The 21,434-nt window shown below is 40.7% G+C and overlaps 3 protein-coding genes across 3 annotated transcripts; 2 read left to right on the forward strand and 1 right to left on the reverse strand.

Moving 5' to 3' along the window:
- Positions 1-1,532: 1,532 nt before the first annotated feature.
- Positions 1,533-5,337, forward strand: LOC116246671 (40S ribosomal protein S20-2-like). Its single transcript, XM_031618489.2, has 4 exons — positions 1,533-1,670; positions 2,645-2,777; positions 2,865-2,978; positions 4,940-5,337. Exons 2-4 carry the CDS (start codon positions 2,666-2,668, stop codon positions 5,080-5,082), a joined length of 369 nt encoding a protein of 122 aa, XP_031474349.1. The 5' UTR covers positions 1,533-1,670; positions 2,645-2,665; the 3' UTR covers positions 5,083-5,337.
- A 3,057-nt stretch (positions 5,338-8,394) lies between these two features.
- LOC116249204 (GDP-mannose 4,6 dehydratase 1) lies at positions 8,395-10,303 on the forward strand. The gene has a single exon (XM_031622408.2). The coding sequence runs from the start codon at positions 8,522-8,524 to the stop codon at positions 9,641-9,643; it is 1,122 nt and encodes a 373-aa protein (XP_031478268.1). The 5' UTR covers positions 8,395-8,521; the 3' UTR covers positions 9,644-10,303.
- Positions 10,304-18,421: 8,118 nt separating this feature from the next.
- On the reverse strand, positions 18,422-20,727 carry LOC116248721 (zinc finger protein STOP1 homolog). The gene has a single exon (XM_031621671.2). It carries the CDS (start codon positions 20,383-20,385, stop codon positions 18,679-18,681), a length of 1,707 nt encoding a protein of 568 aa, XP_031477531.1. The 5' UTR covers positions 20,386-20,727; the 3' UTR covers positions 18,422-18,678.
- Positions 20,728-21,434: the final 707 nt, after the last annotated feature.

Here is a 21,434-nt window from a genome sequence, read left to right on the forward strand (position 1 = left end):
AAGCTTAAAGTGTGAATAACGTATGTTCTAAAAAACTGGTAGAAAGATTTTAACATGGTCGTGAAACAAGGCCTAGATGTTCGTCCATGGTTGGAACGTTACATTTCACCGAGCCGTGGATCAAATTCAGGTAGATATTGCAACTTGGGATTGACTAGGATTCATGCCAAAATTTGATCAAAAGTTTATAATTTCATTGATGAAACTTGGTTTTAATCACCATAAAAGACCTGATACGTACAAATACACGTTTATTTATCTATGGGTGAGCTAAAACAACTACTACCCGAAACAGGGTTAGGGTACTGAGCTGTGTCGATGTCAGTAGTGACAACAGCTTACCCTTAACTTAGATGTTGCTCCTTATCATCTCGAGATGCTTGAACATAGTGCCTATAAAAATCAAACTAAAGACCTGCCTCCATCCTAGCCAATTACGTCACTTTTATTTGCATGCATTTTGCACACTTGGTGCGGCTGTGAAAACATCCTGCATGATTGGGATTCTGCTATGTAACTGCTGGTTTATGATATCAATTTTTTCACCACCGTATATTTTCATTCTCATAATCTGATGTGTTTTTAAGTCATCTTATGTCACTAAAGAGGTGTTTCTCTACCTAAGCTTCCAAGCATATAAAGATGAGCCTCACATTATAACAAACACTGCCAATGGCAGCCCACATTTATAGATATTATATTGTAGAAAAATGACATACACACGCATCTAAACATGATACTAAGACAACTCAAGTAAAATTTTCAATTTATTTTTGTCAGCAAATACTCAACAACGAGTATTTAATGAATATAGAAATGAAAAAAACAGTTCGCCTAGCGGGAATCACAGTTGATATGATCAACAATTCAAACAACTTTCCAACTAATTATCGTTTCAATGTGAAATGTCCACTGAGTTTTTTTATCGTAAAAGATAAAAATGGTTGTCTAACTTGCATCTTTGCATGATACATTCGTATTTAAAAGAGTATTAAAAAAAAATTGGGATGGAGCCAAATATCGGCATACAAGATTCACGTTAAAAATACAGTAAGATTTAATTAGACAGCCGATTCTTTTTGTGTCCAAGCAAATTTCTCTCTTTTATCTCTCTCGGATCCCAAAATTACGATACATCCAGTGTCACTATGATATAATATTTAATAGATATGCCTCAATTAGATGGTAACATATCTCTACTGTTACCAAACCACCTATTATTATTATAAGTTTGTAATTTCAATTAAACATCCAACCAAGTGTTATTAACAACGCTCTGCATCGAGTTTTATCAATTGAGCCAATACTATCCAAGGTTGATATTTTTATTTTTAAAATAAATCATTTTACAATTATTTTGTAGGTAAAAAAGACAGAAAAACAAGGTTAAGAGTCGATTTGCAACAGTGCCCCTTGATCGGTAGTCAGCAAACTGATATGGCACCCATAACATGTTACTTATTATTAAAGGTTTTAATAATAAATAAATGTTGTGAGGTCGTGGGTTCGGTTAGTGCAAACCCGATCCAGATGCGTTCTTCACCACTGTCTCGCTTATGTTGCCGTCCGCCCCAGGGGTTAGGGTTTCTCCCGAAAGAAAGAGAGCGGGAGGCGTCAAGGGAGCTTCTCTATCTTTCCTGCTTTCCAGGACAATCCGACCAGTCTTTAAGGTAGATCGTTCTTATGCTCGACGAGACTGCGTTGCTAATTTCCGGTTTCTGTTGTGAATATTCAGATTCATATGTTATTGAATTTTGCGTTCCCGTGAATGAGCTTGGTTAGTCTGATGATCTATCTGAAGAGTTTACAGAATTTATTATGTAAAAGTATTCTATATTAGGTTTTTCAGTTTGCCCATGTTTGACACGGGTTTCATTTGTATCTTTAGTCTCTTCAAACCTTACCAGAGAGGGAGAGAGAGAGAGAGAGAGAATGTTAATGGGGGTACTTTTGAGCAGTTCCCAAGTCAATCGCTTGAACTAGACAAAGAGATAAGGGGGGTTGATCAAGATTTTCCAGTTTACGGAGGATTTTCTGTTTAAGATCTGTTGCTTCATTGAATATGCCTTATGGTCTTACAACGTCGTGTTTCCACCATTTCCGCAGCATGGAAGAAGCCGTTGGAACCTGAAATGTTTACAATGTATTTCTGATTATTCTCTATCATAGAAAGAAAGCCCGTTAGGAAAAAAAACTACCTTGGTGGATTTTTTTAGGAGGGTGGTGCTAATACATGGCAGTATGCTTGTGTTGTCCCAGAGGCTTCTGTTGATGGCAATGCAAGAAATTATGTGTAAGCATGCCCTTCACAGTTTTGCATTTAACGGGCTTGAGACTTTATAATGGTCCCTCAAACATGCCTGTTGTGGTTTTTTTTAAAAAAACTCCTCTTTGGGTTTCTCTTTCTGTCTCTCGTGATACAAAAACTTTATGTTAACCTTTTACATATGTTGTATTTGTGCTTGTTAGAGAATTTTCTTCTGGCTTATTTTCGTCATGCATGCATGGGTGTAGCATCATAACTAAGCGATACTTGCTTATCGTCATATTTTTGAGTTGCTCACTTCTGTAGCTATTGCTGCATTGGTTCATTATTCCCCCCCTCTTCTTGGACGAGTTACACAGTGTTCCTTGCCTATTGCAGTGAGAAGAAAGAAAAAGTACGATGGCTTTAGGAATGATGAAACCTATGAAGCCTGGTTTTGAAGAACCACAGGAGCAGGTCCATCGCATTCGTATCACTCTCTCATCCAAGAGTGTGAAGAATCTGGAGAAGGGTATAAATTTGTCATTTATTTCATCATATTATTTAAGCTTTGAACTCTAAGGTGTTTAAATCCACGAAACACCTTGTCTATTTGCAGTTTGTGCTGACCTTGTCCGTGGTGCAAAGGACAAAAGGCTGAAAGTCAAGGGACCTGTTAGGATGCCAACAAAGGTTCTGCATATCACTACCCGAAAGTCCCCATGTGGAGAAGGTAGTTTATCCACCATTTCTGAATGTGCGGCTAAATCTGTAAATTTTGATTGTTATGATGTACATATAAAGGTTTGCATGATATAAATAAAATTGTGCTGCTACAGATTTTCTTAACAGGGTAAAGTTCAGGTGAAAAAAAAAACACTATATTGGATAGGGTCTAGTTTGCTTGCATCTATTGAGAGTTAGACGAGGAACAAGATCCTAGTTTATTTCAGTTGTATTTAAAATTTTATTCTAAGTTGGATGATTGTGGACAGTGACCATAACATGCATGGAGGTACATCTTTCTCTGAAAGAAAATCTGGAGACACTTGTACCTAGTAAAGATCAACATGTTGATAAAAGTAAAATTCAAGTATGACCTGATTGCTAGTGTCTGTTATTTTTCATTTAGTTTGTTGAACTTGAAATGGCCCTAGCATCTCTTTTCTGTTAATACTGCACCCTGCCTAAGTTTATCTTGTGATTAGTGGAATGGCATTTTAGCTCTGGATAGGTTTCTATTTTGAGCCTATTATCTGTGTTGCCTCCAAACTCCAGCACTTCTCACTTTCTTTCTTTGTCCAACTTTTCTTGTTAACATTGGCTTGCGGACTTCCATTACGTGAGCCTCCTTAAGTCCACGTGGTCTATCTTAAGTAGATCGCACATTGTGTTTTCTGTTTATGTCTTAACCATTCTCCTGTGTGAGCAAAGAGAGGTTGCATGGCACACTCTTGCCATGACAAACGAGGGTGTCCCTGCTCTTCTTTATCATGAATTCTTTATACATGGGTACATCTGATCTGACAATGCTGGGTGGGGGCCTGACCGTCTTAACAACCGGATCATTTTCTTCTTTTCTTTATATGGTTCAAATAGGGCAACCCGCCTGACCATGAGGGCGCTTTGGGTAGCTTGTGCGTCATGTCTACTTGGCCTTGTGAGTTCATAACTTATAGGGAGTATTTAAAGTGAGAAGTTTGGGTACTGCCCAAGGACAAGGAACCAAGGGGGTATCCTTGATCCTAGGTACTCAGGTCTATTTTGAGCCAGGTTGTTGTACAGAAGCCAGATATTGCTACGTGTGTGTGTGTGCATACATGGAAAGAGAGAGAGAGTTTTGGGCACAATATACTTCACCAATATTTGGTAAGACTTTCTCAAGAGAGTCACTATTGTATGTTAGACAATATTATGTGTCTGGGATTTGATGAAGACTTAGCCAGTTGTACTGAACAGCTACATCAAATCTGCCTTGGACATCTAACTCCTTCCTCAAATGTGCATTTTTCCTTGATAAGTTCATGCATCTGTCACCTTCAACTGGTATGGCAGAAATAGTGGGAAGAGCGTCAAGCAGTTCAATTGTTGTCCAGAATTTAAGATATCCTTGTGATGCTTCTTCTCATAGTTTTGCCTGATTGCCCTTTTCGAGGGAGTTGGTTATGGTACCTGGGCCTATCTGTCTTTGTTGGTTAACAGCATCTTTCCAATTTTATTGGATGTCTCCGTGGATGCAAGTGCTAAGTAATCAAACAAGAGAAAAATTTAACCATCAAAAACACCTTCGGTCCTAATTCATGAGGTTGTGTTGCTTATTTTGAAGTCTCCCCTGTTCCCTTCTAAGTGGAATTTTCAGTTACCCGTTGTCCCCATTTTGTTGATGGCATCATGGCATACGACCTATTTGTGTTCCCTCAATAGGTACTGCCTCCCATCTGCTTTGATGTGCCTGTGCAGATCGCTGTGCACTTTTACAAGTTCTGTGTATTGGCACTCCACCTCTGGGCTGGCAGCTCTTTTCGTTATCTTTTCCTTTTCTCCATTTTTTTTTTCTCTTTGACATCGGATTTTCACTTTTGTTTAGGTACTAAAATACTCACATAATCATTTTCTTTCCTGTGATTTATTCTGTATTATTACTACTGCAATAAGTCACATGGTAACAGTTACATATGCTTGATCTGTGATCAGGGACAAACACTTGGGATCGGTTTGAGCTGCGAGTCCACAAAAGAGTTATCGATCTTGTTAGTTCATCCGAGGTTGTAAAACAAATCACATCCATCACCATTGAGCCTGGTGTAGAGGTTGAGGTGACAATTGCTGATGTTTGAAGCCGATCTTTGAAGAGAGAGTTGCTAGTCTGCTTCTTCTTCTTCTTCCAATTTTGTTTCTCTCCCATGTGGGGGTGAGCTTCCTTTTGTAGGAATTGGATCCTCTCTCTCTTTATTTGTGTTTAAAAACATTCATGGCAAGTAATATTGTTCTTAGCCTTTGTTTGGATATCAGTTGATGCTTTAGAATGTTGAAAGACTGAAATGCTTCATGAACTTTGTATCAATGTCTGGAAATATGGAGCTTTTAGATTATTTCGGTTTTCTTCTGTGAAACATTCAGACTGGGCGCCCAGGCTGGGGCAGTTAAATAGTTAAAACAAAAATAATTTAAAACCCTAACCTTTTTCTTTCCTTTTTTCTTCTCAGCACCATGCCACATCAGGCTTCTCTCTCGCTCAGATTCATTACTGGGGTGAATTTACTTCTTCTTGGATGCTTGATTATTTTCAAAAATTCACTCTAATTTTGGGTTGATGAATGTTTTATATAATATGTTATTGCTGGAAAGTTGGCGATTAATGGTGACAGAAAACATATGTTACATATTGTTAATTGTGATATAAGTTTATCGATTAATCGAAATATATAATCTGGCAGGATTGCCACGAAAAGCATATATTGTTTATATGTATAACACATTTCAATTTTCTAGTGATCACATACATTTCCTGTGACAATATAAACATTCCTACTAAGGTATTAACATTTCTTATATATATATATATATATATATATATATATTACAACAATATATTGTAACACATATGTTGCCTGTGACAATATTTGATCAACAAGATTTTTGGGATAGTGTATGTCGTGCACTATATCACAATTATATTTTCTATGACAAATATTAAACGGCATTTTTTTGCCAACAATTTCACTAGGGCCAAGCGTCGGGCTGACCGAGGCTGGACAAACTTGGATTGGCCAGGCTCGAAGCTCTTGTTGGCAGCCTAAGCCTAACCCGCTTAGTTATCAGGTCTGGCCTGACCGCCAGTTTCATGCTTGTTGAGTATTTGGTTTGATGCTCACCTTGATTTAAGACTCTTAATATATATATTTTTAAAAATATCATAGAAACCTTTGGCCACACAGTGAGGGAAGGTGAGAGGGAGGGAGCTTATAGCTACGGTGACCAACGGCGGTGAGGCATTGAAGGGTAATTGCGAACTGGTCCGGCACCGGTGATGTTGACGGTGATAACATCACGGGGTCCTTCAGAAAAGCATGGAGCGGTGGAGAAGAGGCTTCGTTGTTGGAAGGGCGAGTGAGTTCGGTGCAGCTTCCTCCCTGTTGACAACCAAAGAACATTGTATTCCTCATGCACAATATAGGCGCATTTCAGTCCTCGTAAATCAGTGATAAAGCCTCATCTAATCCCTCATGTATATGCCAAATCTCTTCTTTTTGAACATCAGAACTAAATAAATGAAGCTCATGGAGATAATCTTTTATCTTCTAATGCATGTCGGATGAATCAAATGATAAGCACTTGGTTATAATTACCTTAAAGAATGAATCTCATAGTTCAATTGAAGTTGGTAAATCATGATAAGCACCTGTTTGATGGTTCCAACATGTGAGATAATTGGATCCACAGAAAGAGAAAAAAGGGAGTGCCATGGAACAGTAAAAAACGAGAGGAACTGTGTAATAAGTGAATGACTGCAGAGAATCGGAAACTTCAGGATCTCCAGTTTCATGTAATAGAAACGTGTACAAGTTCTGGAAATCCTAGTTTCACTGAGTCTTTGAACCGTTGCTTTGATTCTTTGATATTTAGAAGCCCATCTGTTTGAATACAGCATTTTGTAAGAAAAACAAGGAGCCAGAATCTCGAGTGGAGAAGATCGAAAGAATGAAAAGACTAGAAATCAGAACTTGATGAAGTTCCTGCAGTATCTCTGCCATGAATCTCCACCGCGTTCTTGATTAACATCAGAAAGCCTACGCTCGCTATGATTCACAGATATTCGAGTTACTGGGCCAGGAAGCAGTCGGGGTCAGGACGATTGGTAAGTAACTCCTGGTTAAGATTCCTTCTGTTCGAACAGAAGCAGAATTGAACCAGACCAGACGAATGTAGATTCCGCGGTTCAGTCAACTTGAACAGAAGGAAGCTCTACATCATGTTCTAAGATCGACCTTATATTCCTGTCCGTTCTCATTTCTGGTCGATGTTCATACTGGTGAACGTTCGTCACCAAGAAGGAAGGAGATAAAATCTCTTTTTAACATTATGACTTGCTTGTCATCTCTTACAGAAATGCATATCACATCACCTGCTGAGTGATTGCATCTCCATGAAACGGGAACAGAAAAGTTTGCTAGCACCTTCTCGATCACTGTCGTTGAAGATTAATCAATTATTCCAGAGAAATTGCAGTACTTAATTTAATAAGCTGCAATTTAGCGCTTACTTTGTTGATGGTCATGAAAACGTCAAAGTTGAGAATTCAGAAAGATGAATTTTTATATGAAAGCAAAGTTGGAAGGTCTATTGTTATAAAGTCAGCCACGTTAATTGCTTCTACTAGATCAAATTTAATATTAATGTTTAAACTTTACTTAAGCTTTTTTTGGATCAAAATGCTACTGAGAGTCTTGACTAAGTTATGTACATTTTGTGTGCGTGTGTGGCCATAGTAGTAAATCATGTCTTGCTTTAATTTTACTTCCTCTGTTGTTGCTTTTACAGATCTAAGTGCCTAGATGAATGTAAAACATTTAAATTTACAAACTTAGAAACTGAAAATGAAAATTTGGATTTCGTAAGATTTTCAAAAGTAATGAAACCTTAGCTTGTTTACTTCTAAATTTAATTAAAACATAGATTCATGATTGTTTTGTTCCTGTCCTTCGAATATTTGCATCCATCTATCCAGAAAATTTTACTAAGAAATCTTAGAACATCATAAACTATCCCGGAGAGGCTGACTCGGGGGGCATAATTTAAATATTTTTGCCTCCCCAGGACCCCAAGTAACTTTAAGGGTCCTTTACGATATCTAAAAAATCGTAACTTCCATTCTTGTTTCTTACTTAGTCTACTCTTTGTTTAATTTCTTCTTCAAAATTTAATGTAAGAGAGAGAAGTTGTCAGCATGGGCCTAGCAATAAGTTGTCAGATTTAATCTTTACAAATTATATATATATATATATATATATATTATGGTTTCCTATTGTGGAGTCTAAGTGTAAGAGAGATTATAGTTTATTTAAAAATGCAACTGAGGAGTCGATTCTAAGCGAGGGAGAGAGAGAGAGAGATTATAATTCATAAGGAGGAAAGCGTGGATCCCCATTTTTAGAGAGAGAGTCGCGGGTATAAATAGGGCAAGACCTCGTTTACCAGATCTCGTAGCAAAGCAACTTGTAATTTGAGCAGAAAGCTCCCCATTTGCCAGATCCCATCTGCCGGAGTGAGAGAGAGATGGCGTCTAACGGGACGAGCAAGGCCTCCGCCCCATCAACGCCAGCGGCCGCGGAGGATTCCGATTCCAGCAAATGGTCCGGTCAGGTGGCCATGATAACGGGGATCACCGGCCAGGACGGCTCCTACCTGACGGAGCTGCTGCTGAGCAAGGGCTACGAGGTGCACGGCCTCATTCGCCGCTGCTCCAACTACAATACGCAGCGCCTCAACCACATCTACATCGACCCCCACAACGCCGACAAAGCCCGCATGCGCCTTCACTACGCCGACCTCACCGACGCCTCCTCCCTCCGCCGCTGGGTAGACACAATCCGCCCTGACGAGGTGTACAACCTCGCCGCCCAGTCCCACGTCGCCGTCTCCTTCGAGAACCCTGACTACACCGCCGATGTCGTCGCCACCGGCGCCCTCCGCCTCCTGGAGGCTGTCCGCGCCCACATCGTCGCCACCGGCCGCTCCGTCCGCTACTACCAGGCTGGATCCTCCGAAATGTTCGGTTCTACTCCTCCTCCACAATCGGAGACCACCCCTTTCCACCCCCGCTCGCCTTATGCTGCCTCCAAGGTCGCCGCCCATTGGTACACCGTCAACTACCGGGAGGCCTACGGTCTTTTCGCCGTCAACGGCATCCTCTTCAACCACGAGAGCCCCCGCCGTGGCGAGAACTTCGTCACCAGGAAGATCACGCGCGCCGTCGGCCGGATCAAGGAAGGTCTCCAGAAGCGTGTGTTCCTCGGCAACCTCAAGGCCTCCCGCGACTGGGGCTTCGCCGGCGATTACGTCGAGGCCATGTGGCTCATGCTTCAGCAGGAACGACCCGACGACTACGTGGTCGCCACGGAAGAGTCGCACACCGTCGAGGAATTCCTGGAGGTCGCGTTTGGCTACGTCGGGCTCAATTGGCGCGACCATGTGGAGATCGACCAGAGGTACTTCCGCCCTGCGGAGGTCGACAACCTCAAGGGCGACGCCAGCAAGGCCCGACGAGAACTTGGGTGGAAGCCCAAAGTTGGATTCGTTGAGCTCGTGAAGAAGATGGTAGACGAAGATTGGGAGCTTGCCAAGAGGGAGAGGGTCCTCGTTGATGCTGGATACATTGACGCCCAGCAGCAGCCGTGATCTCGCCACTGCCGCCCCCAATTCTCTTGGCCTGAATGCTTGCATGTAGGCGTTCCTTGCTCTCTGCATTTCGGACGCGATTTGGGGGCATTACGTTATCTTCTGTTGACAATTCGTAATCGAGGAAGAGAACAAGTTGGTCTAGTTGTTGTTGGATCTTATTGACAGACGTACTTTTTTCGGTTTTCGTTTTGGTTGGTGATGGATAGTTGCACGAGAAAAACAATGGTAATTATTTAGATCTCAGGGAATCTTGAAGTCATCTGGTACGTTGCTGACCGGATCTGATGTTGGGCTTTCCGATTTTCTCTACATTATCTTTTCTCTTGAATTGTATTCTTCCTGGTCTAATCTGAACTGGGTTGGACCTGTTGTTTTCTTCTTTCTTTCTTCTTTCTGCTCTTGTTGGTAAAGCGTCGGTGGTGGAACTTTCATTTGTCATAGATATCTTCTAGTGAAGTTTTATAATTTTAAATTACTGAATCGAGGATAGGTTGCTTCTAGTGAAGTTATATAATTTTTATTTACTGTATCGAGGATTCTGTCTTGGGGATGATTGGGCAGAAGGAATTGCAGTTTCAGGGGAAATGGGTTTGTGTTACAGAATCCTTTTGTTAAAAATATAGTTGGAAATAAAATTCGAATTTTTTTCTTGGTTCAGGTTGTTCTTGCTGATTTCTCTACATAGCTGCATTCTCTACGTTGTTTGCATCAAGCATGTGGTTTGTGTATTTCAAGATGTGGGTTTCCCAAATTGACTTATCTCTTCCAGGAAAAGCTTGAAAATCAACTCTTATCAGACATACAGATGATACTTGGTCACGATCTTCTTTTAATTTAAAATGTGAAGTTCCGATCTGTTCTTCGTCAATCAATTCTTTGTTATTACATTAAATCCATAAATTGTTTATAGTCTCCAATTCTCGGTTGGTTATCAGAGTGACACTTGCTTTTTACTAAATAGAAGATGCAAAATATCTCACATTGTCGAGTTGTAAGCGCGTTGGTCCCCTGCTACTTTACGTTTTGCTTCCTTTTTTGATCTTCAAGTCTCTCTCTCCCTTTGATCTTTATCCGCCTTATTTTGTCCATGTCATTAAAGAAAGGAGGCTACCATTTTTTACGTTTGTATTTCTTCGACTTGAGCTTACTGTAAAACTCACGGCGCTTCGTGCTCAACTTTCGCAAACAGAAACTGGTACCTTCCACTTATGTTCTGTGTCATGTGAAAATCTGATCTGTAAGCGTCCAGTTTAACTTTTGGTTCATAACTCTTGCGCTTTGTTTTACTAACATGACTACCATAGAATTCAGAATTTTCTCTTCCATTAACCGCGTTTCAAACAGCAAGAGTCTAATCGATCTTCAACAGAAGTCTCCTCAGCTTGTTACGATCAATGCTATGGCTATCAATTCACCCAGCAAAATTCTCATTCTCCAATTGCGTTAAAATGAACCCACTCAAGATGGTTGACCTATCTGTTGCATGGTCCTTGGTTCCTGTAATTGAGCCTCCTGCTTCACCTTGAAGAACAGGGAGCCCACATTGAAAAGACAACAGAAAAAAAATGTGTACGAGATCTGGTATGCATGTATCATAAGTTGTTTTCTTAGAAAAGGAGAAGAAATGTCATTGAGTAGTTGAGTAAGAAACACAAATGGTGCCGACAATCTCGGCCAGTAAAAGGAAAAAACTGTCATTTGAGATTTAGGAGTGACGAATCCACCGTCGAACTGTGAACATTTCCAGTTTACTAAGTCAAATCATAGTATAAAATATAAGTTTAAAAAATACACCTTGTTTCTAAATAAATGGTCATGATACTATGTTAATTTCAAATCTGGGGGCACGATTATTCCTGTTGAAAGGTTTTCTTAAGCATGGTTGCCGAAGCGATTATTTAAGGCGAAACTTGCTTTCTTTCAAAAGAATGTTTGAGGTCGAAAGTTATGCATTCCTTAATAAGAGGAAGTTTGGGAGAACTACTCATTTGTGAGAACCCAGTTTCTTTCATGAAAATCTTACAGAAAAATTCTCAAAACGAAAACATAATTAAGTTTGAAATATATTTCATTTCACCGCTTCTTTTATGTATTATCTGGAGTGCAGATGGACAGGAGGTCCTCAAGGCGTGAGATATCTGGGCCAGATGCAGAAGAGAGCATGAGAAGGAGAGCTGGCGTTCAAATATTTGGATTCTTCAAGCTCTGAAGAAGGGCTGCTGGTATTCATACCTGGCTTGTCATGGGCAGCTCCCGACGCTGGATAGACTCCAGAAACATGGGATTTTTCTAGCTAACATGCGTCTTTTTTTGCAGAAAAGCGCAGGAGACTAATAGACACCTTATCATTGAGTGCAGGATCACCAAGGACGTATGGAGGTGGATCAACTCAAACTTTGGATTTGATAGAACACCCCAAAGGAACATTATTTTTTAGTTCAAGAGGTGGATGACTATCCAACGTGAGTGGAGCTGAAATTCCTTGAATTTTCATAGGGACTATGGGTGATATTTTCATGTGTCCTCCACAAACGTTGCCTTCGTTCGGAGGATTAGGCAATAGTTGGAAGGGAAGAGAGAGTGGCATGAAAGCAATACTGTTCTGCAGCATGTTCTTGATCATATGCGAGTGAAGAGTGGAGACACTATAGTGGATGTTGGGCTTTTTGTACAGGATCATATGGATACTTCTAACGATGTTTTTCTGCACTTTGATTGTTGATTATGGTTTGGTTGTTTAGTCTTAGAAGAGTTGAGTCAACTCTTGGTGAATCATACTGTGAAGATTGGTAATTTTGTGTAATACCAATTTTTCCTTTCTTTTGTACATCATATTTGTGATTAATAAAGGTCGGGGGCCTATCCCCCAGCAAGCTGTTACTGCAACATACTCGATTCCTTGTTGCTGTGCTCCCTCCCTCCCTCTCATCATTTTGGCTTGTATTCTGCTTTGCTCTTGTAGTGATTTCAGGGGTGTGTGTCTGTCTTGTTTCATACTGCATTGCATCTTCTTCTCCATGATATGCATCTTGGTAACTACGGTATTCAAGTTTGAAACGCGTAACGTGTGGTGCAAAACAAGCTAAACTTGGCAGCTTCACAAGACCAATAGAGCACCCATAAAGCATAGCTATATGATGGGTTATCTTTAGCTTTTGACATCTCAAACAAACCATTTTTGAGGAGAGAAATTTAGCCTTGCTGGTTAACTTACTGTACTTACTGTTAGCTACTCAACAACAAGGTCAAAACATGGTCGCAGGTAAAAGTGTTCAATCAATACCATCATATCTTCCATTCCAGAAGCAGTTTATCTGAGATTGGGAACAGTCAATGCCAACTTGAAGTTGGTTTTTCTCAAACCGTTTGGTCACCCATCAAAGATTTGGATTTGGATCTCTCTATCAGGTCGTACATTGGAAACGTGTTTAAATGGACTTAGAACTTAGACTAGGTTTTCCAGATATGAATGCAGTTAACCGGATTTGATGTACATTTAGGACAATCGGCAGGCCCATCAAAGATTTGGATTTGAATTTTGGTTCTATCAGGTTGTACATTATAAATTGATTCAAACTCAGTTTAGGCTTTCCCCGGTTGAACAAGTGAATCATATTTTGAAGGGTATATCTATCTGACTACTGACACTGCAAATGGACTTGAATTCAGATTGATTTCCTGAAATGAGTGAAGTGAATGAGAGTTGTTTGTATTTGTCCCCTTCCAATCTAAACTACTAAACTTGACTCAGATGCTTCAATATTTATAATATTGATTAAAAGATCAGCCATGACTGCACTGATTACGACAGACAAGCTAAACAAGTGAGAGAAAGTTTTGCCGTTCCCTTGACGGTAAACCCCCACCGCCAATGGCTTACAAAGACAACATCAAGAGAAAATGATCCAGCAACAAAATGGTAAGATCAAAACTTGATCAAAGATTGAAAGGTCATGGTCTGTGGGTATGGAAGGTTAAACAAATACCACCTTGTCTCCCGTTTAATTTTCTCTGGCGTTTGGATTAAAAAAAAGATGGCAGCTTCTAAGGAAAACAATCGTGCAAGCGACTACAGAGCGCACAGGTGGTGCATGCAACAGACATGCTTGGAAGAAAAAAAAGAAAGGGATTGCGGTGTTTTAAAGTTTTTTTTATAAAGGACTGTACTTTTTTAAACTCTTAACTTTATATATATATATATATATATAATAAAAAGGTTTCGTTTTTACTTAATTGGGGGTATTTTAGTCATTTATATATTAATATGCACAAAAACTTAGCAAAGAGGTGTACAGATAATCAGCATGTGTGTGTGTTTGATCGGTCTCCTTTAACGTTCTTTTGGTTGAAGGGGAAGGGATGGATTGAACAATTCCTCTTTTGTTTGGTTGACTAATTAGAAAAAAGGAAAATAGAAAAAGTTTGTTTAGCTACGAGAGGAGAGAAAGGAAATGAGAGTGCAATGGGAGAGAAAGAAAATGATAATGTAGTGTAAATCCAATCTCTCCAAAATTGAAAGGATTGAGAAGAAAAGAAAAAAAAAGAGAGAGATTGAACATTCTATTCCTTTCCCTTCCTTTTTCTTTTCTTTTCCTTCCTCAATTTCCTTCCAACTAAACATGGCGTAAGATATGTTGGTATTCAAAGAAAAACACAAATTTCATTTTTATCCTTCTAAAAGAGATGTTTTTCCCTTTTTGAAAGGGGCAATTTGGTCATTTTGGCCACGAAACATGTTCAGCGCCCGAACATATAACCCACTCTGCATTCTTGCTTGTTTATACTCATTCCATTGGCGCACCAAGGTTAGATACTGACTGAGACTAAAAAAAGAAAAAACTGTGGTTGGAATGACAGAACAATTGCCTTCCAACAGGGGCAACAGCACTTACTGAATTATTGCAACACTGACAAACATTCGCTTATAAGCCTCTTCTTTTTCAGCAGTCGAAACAAAATTAGGCCAAGAAGAGTTGACAAGTTGGACCCGTTCAGTGATTTAGTAACAAATTGAACACAGTGGTTTCGTGTCATTTTCTACCAATTGATGGGATGCCATGAACTCAAAATTCAAAGAAAAGGCCGCTTGACTAGGTCCAAGGCTACAAGTATTTCCAGGTCAGTGAAGGATTCAACCAATTAGAGGCCTACATGTGTGTTCATATAATTGCACAAACATAACACAATGCAACAAATTTTGAAGTACCCGTGAGACATAGCTTTTTAACGGTTCGATCTTTAGAATACTGTTCTATTGGAGACTAATTTCTTATACAGCTGGCTTCGTGCAGGATGCAAAAGCAACCTTCTGGTCATCAAAGAACGGGACGTGCAGAACGTGCAAACCTCTTTAAAGTTGTTGTGATTGATTGCCTCGGATCTTGACCGACCCAGATCTGTTCTGGTGTAGGTTCTATGCTAATATCTTGCCCTCAAGCCCGAAGAACTGAGATTTTCAAAATAGTGCAGTTTTCAAGTGATTTCGTAATAAAATGGTAAAAGGATGAACCTGAAGTGTTGAAGTTGAAGACCTGAGGTCAAGTTTAGGTCCGTTATTTTGTTACTTGAACTTTCTTTTGGTACTGTTTTTCCTAATGTTTTTATGGTATTTCTTTTTAGGGTTCCAATTTCAAATTGGAGAGAGATCTAGATAGTTGTTGACCCCCAAACACTCAACTCGAGTGTTGGGGCGGGCCCGAACACATAACTAGGAGCAACGAAGGCTGGTCACGCTGCCAGAGTCTGGCGATCTTGGACGTTTGGACGACTCTTAAGATGAACGTCATATTCCCTTTCATCCTTTTATTTGCATTGTTGAATGAACTGATCAGGTCACAAACCGAACATCGACTGTAGCTCACCTGACTCGTCCAGCCTACACAAAATTTCATTTAGTGGAGCATAGAATTGCAGAATTTAACCAACAGATCAATTGTGTTCAGTAGGACAAGATTCACATTCGGTGCTAAAAATCAATTCTTCCTGGTTGCACTATGTGCCTTTTCATGTTTTTTTTGGTGAGTAAGAGGAGTATTTCATACTACCACCCAACACAACAAGAAGCCGAAGGCCCCACTCTTTCGCCATCCCCCAGAATACCCATTTTTTACAGCTGGTTCTCCTTGTCTACATGAAGCTCATGGCTTAAGTAGCAGAGGAAACATAGGCCAATGCTACTAATAGAGCGACAGAGAAGGTGAAGGTGAAGGTGAAGGAGTGGAGAAGGAAGCAGGAGACGGGGGCATGTGGGGAGCACGAACTTGAGTAGCAAGGGAAGTGAAGAGGAAGCACATGCAAAGTCCAGGTTTACAAGGGACTGTGACTCTTGTTTAAGGGGCAGTTTGCCAAGAAAGTTACTTTCGTTTACGGTGAAGGCTTTCCTCTTGGGTTCCGGATTTTCTTTTACATGGTCTGAGAGGTGCTTCCGAATCGTATCATGTAACCTTTGATTTCAGTTTCATGGCTGCTTTCCCGGCCCTAGAAGTTCAATTAAATAAATTCAAGTAAAAAGGTAGCAGTAGTGGATTTTGTTCATTTCGTTTGTTCATAATTGAAGTAGCTAGGATGGAGCTTTCTTTGCTGCCATAGCCCAACTTGTAACTGTGCTGAATTGAATAGGAATCAATTCTTTAAAAGATCCTGCTTATCCTGCTTTGGTGCTTTGGATGGTCGTCCAAGATCTTTTTGGTGACACATATTGAAGGAATATCTATATGACCAAAGCAGCAGCAAGGAACCAGAAAAGTGTACAGAAAAGATAATTATCTTCTATTATCTTAGTATTAGCTAGTAGTCCCTTTCACTAGTAGAGCTAGGTGTAGGCTTGTGTTGGCAGTTGCCAATGCAGACCCACATAATTTATTCTATTGCATATTAACTCTTACACATAGGTTGATTTATTACATATTGATGCTCATTAAAGTTAACATTTTTTATATTAACACAAACTTTCTGGCCCCACCTTAGGTCGTCTCTTCCGTGAAGAACTGCGGGCCAGTTCCATAGATGGTCCATTAGTTCAGTAAACAAGTTTTGTTCTAAGGACTCAAAAACCACTGTCGCCAAGGGTGCTTGAATGTGCTGCAGGGAGTTCGGATCCAATGGTTTGCATGCTACATTTCACCTTTCACAGATGAGAGTTCATGGATCCTCTACTTGAATTCACAAAAGCCCCTAAGAACTCTGCAACTCCTCCACTAACCAGCAAGAGAAGGGGAAGGGATAGACAGCTTTGGATCTTAGATTATGGCATTTCAATACCTATGGGCCCATTTGGCAAAGAGAACAGTTTATTCATGAAACCGTTTAACAAGTGTATCATGATATCTGTTTCAATTTTTGAGGCATATTCATAAAACAATTTCAAACGGTTCTCATTGCCCAACAGTCCCTAATGACCTTTCTCTCTTCTCGGACTTCAGACTATCTAACTGCAGGATCAGCTAATGCTTGGTCGCGGATTGATCCCAGTTTAATTCGTGCACCAGTTTGTCATGGTGGGGAGTTTGGCCACGTACATAGCTTTCAAGATCCATGGACCTCATAACATGGAAGCACTGAAACTAGACTTTGAGAGGTCGTTTGATTGCTGAACTGAACATCCCCTTCCGAATTGTTTTTGAAACAAAGTATTCCTTTCCAGCAGAATGGTTTCCCTGGAGAACACTTTGTGTTATTGTCGTCCTCTGTTTGATTGGTCATGTACCAGAAGAGACACTGGTGTTTGAGGGAGCACCAGCATTTCTGCCATCAACCGACTCCTGAGGGTCCTCCCTCAGGAACATTACTTGGACATGCCAAGATCAAGATGTGGAGTCGAAATCACATCAAGCTTCCATGCCACGTGATTCTCAAACCTGAGGTGCTCTAAAATGAACTCCAGTCAATTGCATCCTTCAATTACTTTCTTGTACTGCTTGTATATATAAACAACCATGGCTCGAGAAAATAATATCTTTCTCACTCGAACGAGTGACTGGTGAAACAGAAATGCAAGCCAAAACATGAAGAAAAAAAATGCATGCTCCATAGATCCTTGTTTTGGTACATTTATATTTATTTCTTGTGGATGGTATCCAGAAATACTGTTCTTAAATGCATGTAGATGTAGACCATAGACAGAAACATATTGTTGTGCGCCAGATACGAGATGTCCTAAAACAAAAATTTAGAGACAAACTTCTGTAGATGCTCTATGCAACCTTGCAGATTACGGCTTGCGCATGGAGGTGAGTCGACCAACTGGTGATTCAGCTAAAGGCTGGCTTCCGAAGAGCTCAGTCCAAGCTCATAAGAATAACTTCGCTAACAGAATATTGTTGGAGCTTGGCCTACTTCGTAGGTTGAAAGTCAGTGCACGCTACGTGTTTCATGTGCAAATGAAGATGTCTGAGCTCATGGTCTACCATGTTTAGTTTTCAGACAATGCAATTTTGCTGGAAAGAAGTTGGGTTGAGATTCAGTGAATAAGCTTCGAGTTGAATTTGATTATTTTCAGGGTTGAACATGAACTGAGCTCATTTAGCTTAACGTTTTACGAGGTTGAGTTAGATTACTTTAAAAAAAGTTAATCATACACATTTTTAATGCTTTAGACTACTAATTCACAGAAGATTGCCTATGGGATCTTTATCTGCAGCTTTTTACAGAAATAGAATAACTCTGCAATGCGTGACAAATACAGCAAAAGCTGGGCATTCGGTAGGAGGACGTGAAAAGGTTACATGCCAACGCATTGGACAATAGCTAGCAATCCACAATCAGATTTCTGAATCATAAGAAAAGACACACTTGATCAAATGGAAGAGCAAGAAGGCTACATTATTGGAAGGTCATATACTAATACAACGGAAATAGTACTTGATTTTACAGAAGCACTAAGATACAGTAGGATCCCACGAAAATATTTAATATACTTGCTGCTTCATAATTGGAGACTAATAAGAACATAATCTGACAGATTCCAGGAGATAAGCTAAAAGCGTCCATAGGACTGTGCTTACAATCCACCGGGGTTCAGGTTCCCCGTTTGGCTAGAAGAAGTTGCTTGATAACATGGTTTGTAAGGGAAATGATCCTCCCGTTGGATCAGACACTGACTGAGGAAACCTTTCTGCCATACTTGATCTACCAAGACAGTTGTTCTTATTTGTGTCCCCACTAAAGCCAATGATGGTAGGAGCCGCATTATTTCCAATCAGGCCACCCCTTTCATACCTTGAGTTGCCATTTACATTTCCAGTAGTATATACTGGAGCAGCCACTCCTTGCTCAGTTCCAGCAGCACTTGGAGGCAGGTTATTTACTGCTTTCCCACTATTCTTCACTTTTTCTGGCTTCCCGCCTTCATCTGAATGTGAAGATCCTTTAGTTTCATGCAGAGGAAGGGCAGGCGTGTGGCCTTGGAACAGAGCAACATGACCGAACAACTTGTCCTTCCTAGAGAAAGTTGTTCCACATGAGCACTGCCACTTATCCTGCCCACAGTGCTTCTCATGCGTTTTTAGATCTGCAATCACAGAAAATTTCTTCACATTGCACCTACTGCAGGTGTAGCTCTTATCGCAGTGGCTTCTCTTGTAGTGATTCTTCACACAAAGGATGGTCTTCAGTGGCTGGAACTTTTTGTGCTTTTGGTTTCTCTTACATCCTTCAAAAGGACATGAGTACCTCTTTAAGTGACCGCTGTCCAGTTTTGAATCCTTGTTCGGCTTTGCCAGGGCTTCTGGAGTTTTATATTCATCGCCATGCCCGCGCATATGCATCCGGAGATTAGCGTCTCGCTTGAATCCCTTGCCACATATTGTGCAGAAGTGGGTATGTGGAGCAAGAATCTCATCTTTTTCCAACTCCAGCAGCTCATATGTACCAGGTGCAAGGTTCTCTTCCTCCCCATCCTCATCCTCATCTTTAATTGCTCCATGCAATTCCAAATCTCCACCTGAAACATTCTCAGATTCATTGACACGAGGCATTGACGACTCAGATTGGTTGGAACCCGGCTGCTTAACTTCATCATCAAATGCCATCTTCACGTCACCCTGGGCTGTAGATATCGCTGCAGGAAGTCCAATCTCCGATGGCGTTCCCAGTATGTTGCCGGGAAAATCTTCGTCCTGAAATCGACTAAAATCGATCGACATATTCCCCAATTTGATATCACCATCGGCCTCCAAGACGTCATCCATCTGCTGCAAATTGCCCATCACGTCAATCCCACTAACCCCAGCTACTTGAGCAAACAAAGACTCGTCCCCGAATCCAGATCCCACAACGCCCTGACCGAGCTGCTGTCCCGCCGGAATCAACCGTCCAGCCGCCGACAGCAATTGAGCTATGATCGAGGCAATATCAGCCCTAATCATCTGCTGCCTCGTCAAGGACCTATCCATCCCACAATTCTCTTCGATCATGGAACTCACCACACCTTGAAGATCATGAACCTTCTGCTCAAGAAAAACCAGATTATTGAGCAAGGCCCTGGGGTTGCCATCAGCATAAGGCAGCAACGAAACTGCTTTCGGATCAACCCCACCACCCAAAGAGCAATCGTCCAACCCTAACCCTAACTGGAACCTAAGGTTAGACAAGGCTATATCCTGAGCCTTCTGGAAGCCATAACTGCTTTGGAAATTCCCAAACACCGGTAAACCATCTTGCCCCAATATCCTAAATTTCGAATACCCATCATCCGGATCCGAAGGAACCTCGCGCTCGGAGAAATTGCCTTGACTATCCATCCCTAAATCTCGAACCCCCAATCCTCGAATCACTACCTACAACCACGGTAGATCCTCCAAGTCCCCTTTAGAGAAGAACACGGAGGAGAAGGCGAATACAACGAAGAGCCCTAAAAAGCAAGCATCGAAATGCAAAAGGGAGATCGGAAGAAAAGGATGAATTCTTAGGGGAAAGGGATGAAATTCAAGATTCCAGAACTCTATAATTGAGCCATAATTGCACAAGATAGGGGAGGAAAAAGAAGGGAAAGGGCTCAGGTCGATCCGAAGATGGTGTTCACAAACTTTTGCTACTAATAGATTTATGATTTTTTCCCACTTTATCCAGATTTTGAGAGAAAAAACTAAAAAAAATAGGAAGATGGCGTCGTCAACAACGTCATCAGAAGAGAGCAGTTTGACTCTGCTTCTTTCTCACGTGGGATCTGCAACGACCACACGCGCGAAAGCACCCAAAACAAAACGCGTGAGATTGTCGCCTGCCGTCGTCGACGAAGCGTCGCCTAGACCGCATCGCCACGCAGAGACGGGAACCGAATCGGTAACAGAACCGGAATCAACCGAGTGCCTCGAACCGGAATTCGGAGCAGACGAGCTGTCAGTCCTCCTGACTAATTCGGCTGCTGGAAAAGACAAGAAATACTTTTTCGCAAACAAGGAAGAGACATAACTCAGCGAGTCCCACCTCTAAAAGCAAAGTAAAATTAAAAAAAAAAAACAAAGGAAAGTTGCTTCTCATCCTTTACATGGCGTTTTGTGAGGGGGGTTGGAACTCGCCATGCACATCACCCTTCCCTTTTGTTCGATAGCTCGCACATATATTTATGTTTTACATTTTTATTTTCAAAAATTCGTTTAAAAAAAAAAAAAAAAAAAACGATGTAGGTAAACGCATTGCTAGCTCTTATATCATATCGTAAATAATGAATCACAACATTTTAGTTCTTTATAAGTGTCGACACAGTTGCAAAATGCGAAAGAAATGAAGGTAGAAAAGACTTTGGGCCTCTATGGGATAATGGGTTTATTAAACTCCTATTCTATTTATG

Source organism: Nymphaea colorata, chromosome 2 (assembly GCF_008831285.2).
Source record: "Nymphaea colorata isolate Beijing-Zhang1983 chromosome 2, ASM883128v2, whole genome shotgun sequence".
Lineage (NCBI taxonomy): Eukaryota > Viridiplantae > Streptophyta > Magnoliopsida > Nymphaeales > Nymphaeaceae > Nymphaea > Nymphaea colorata.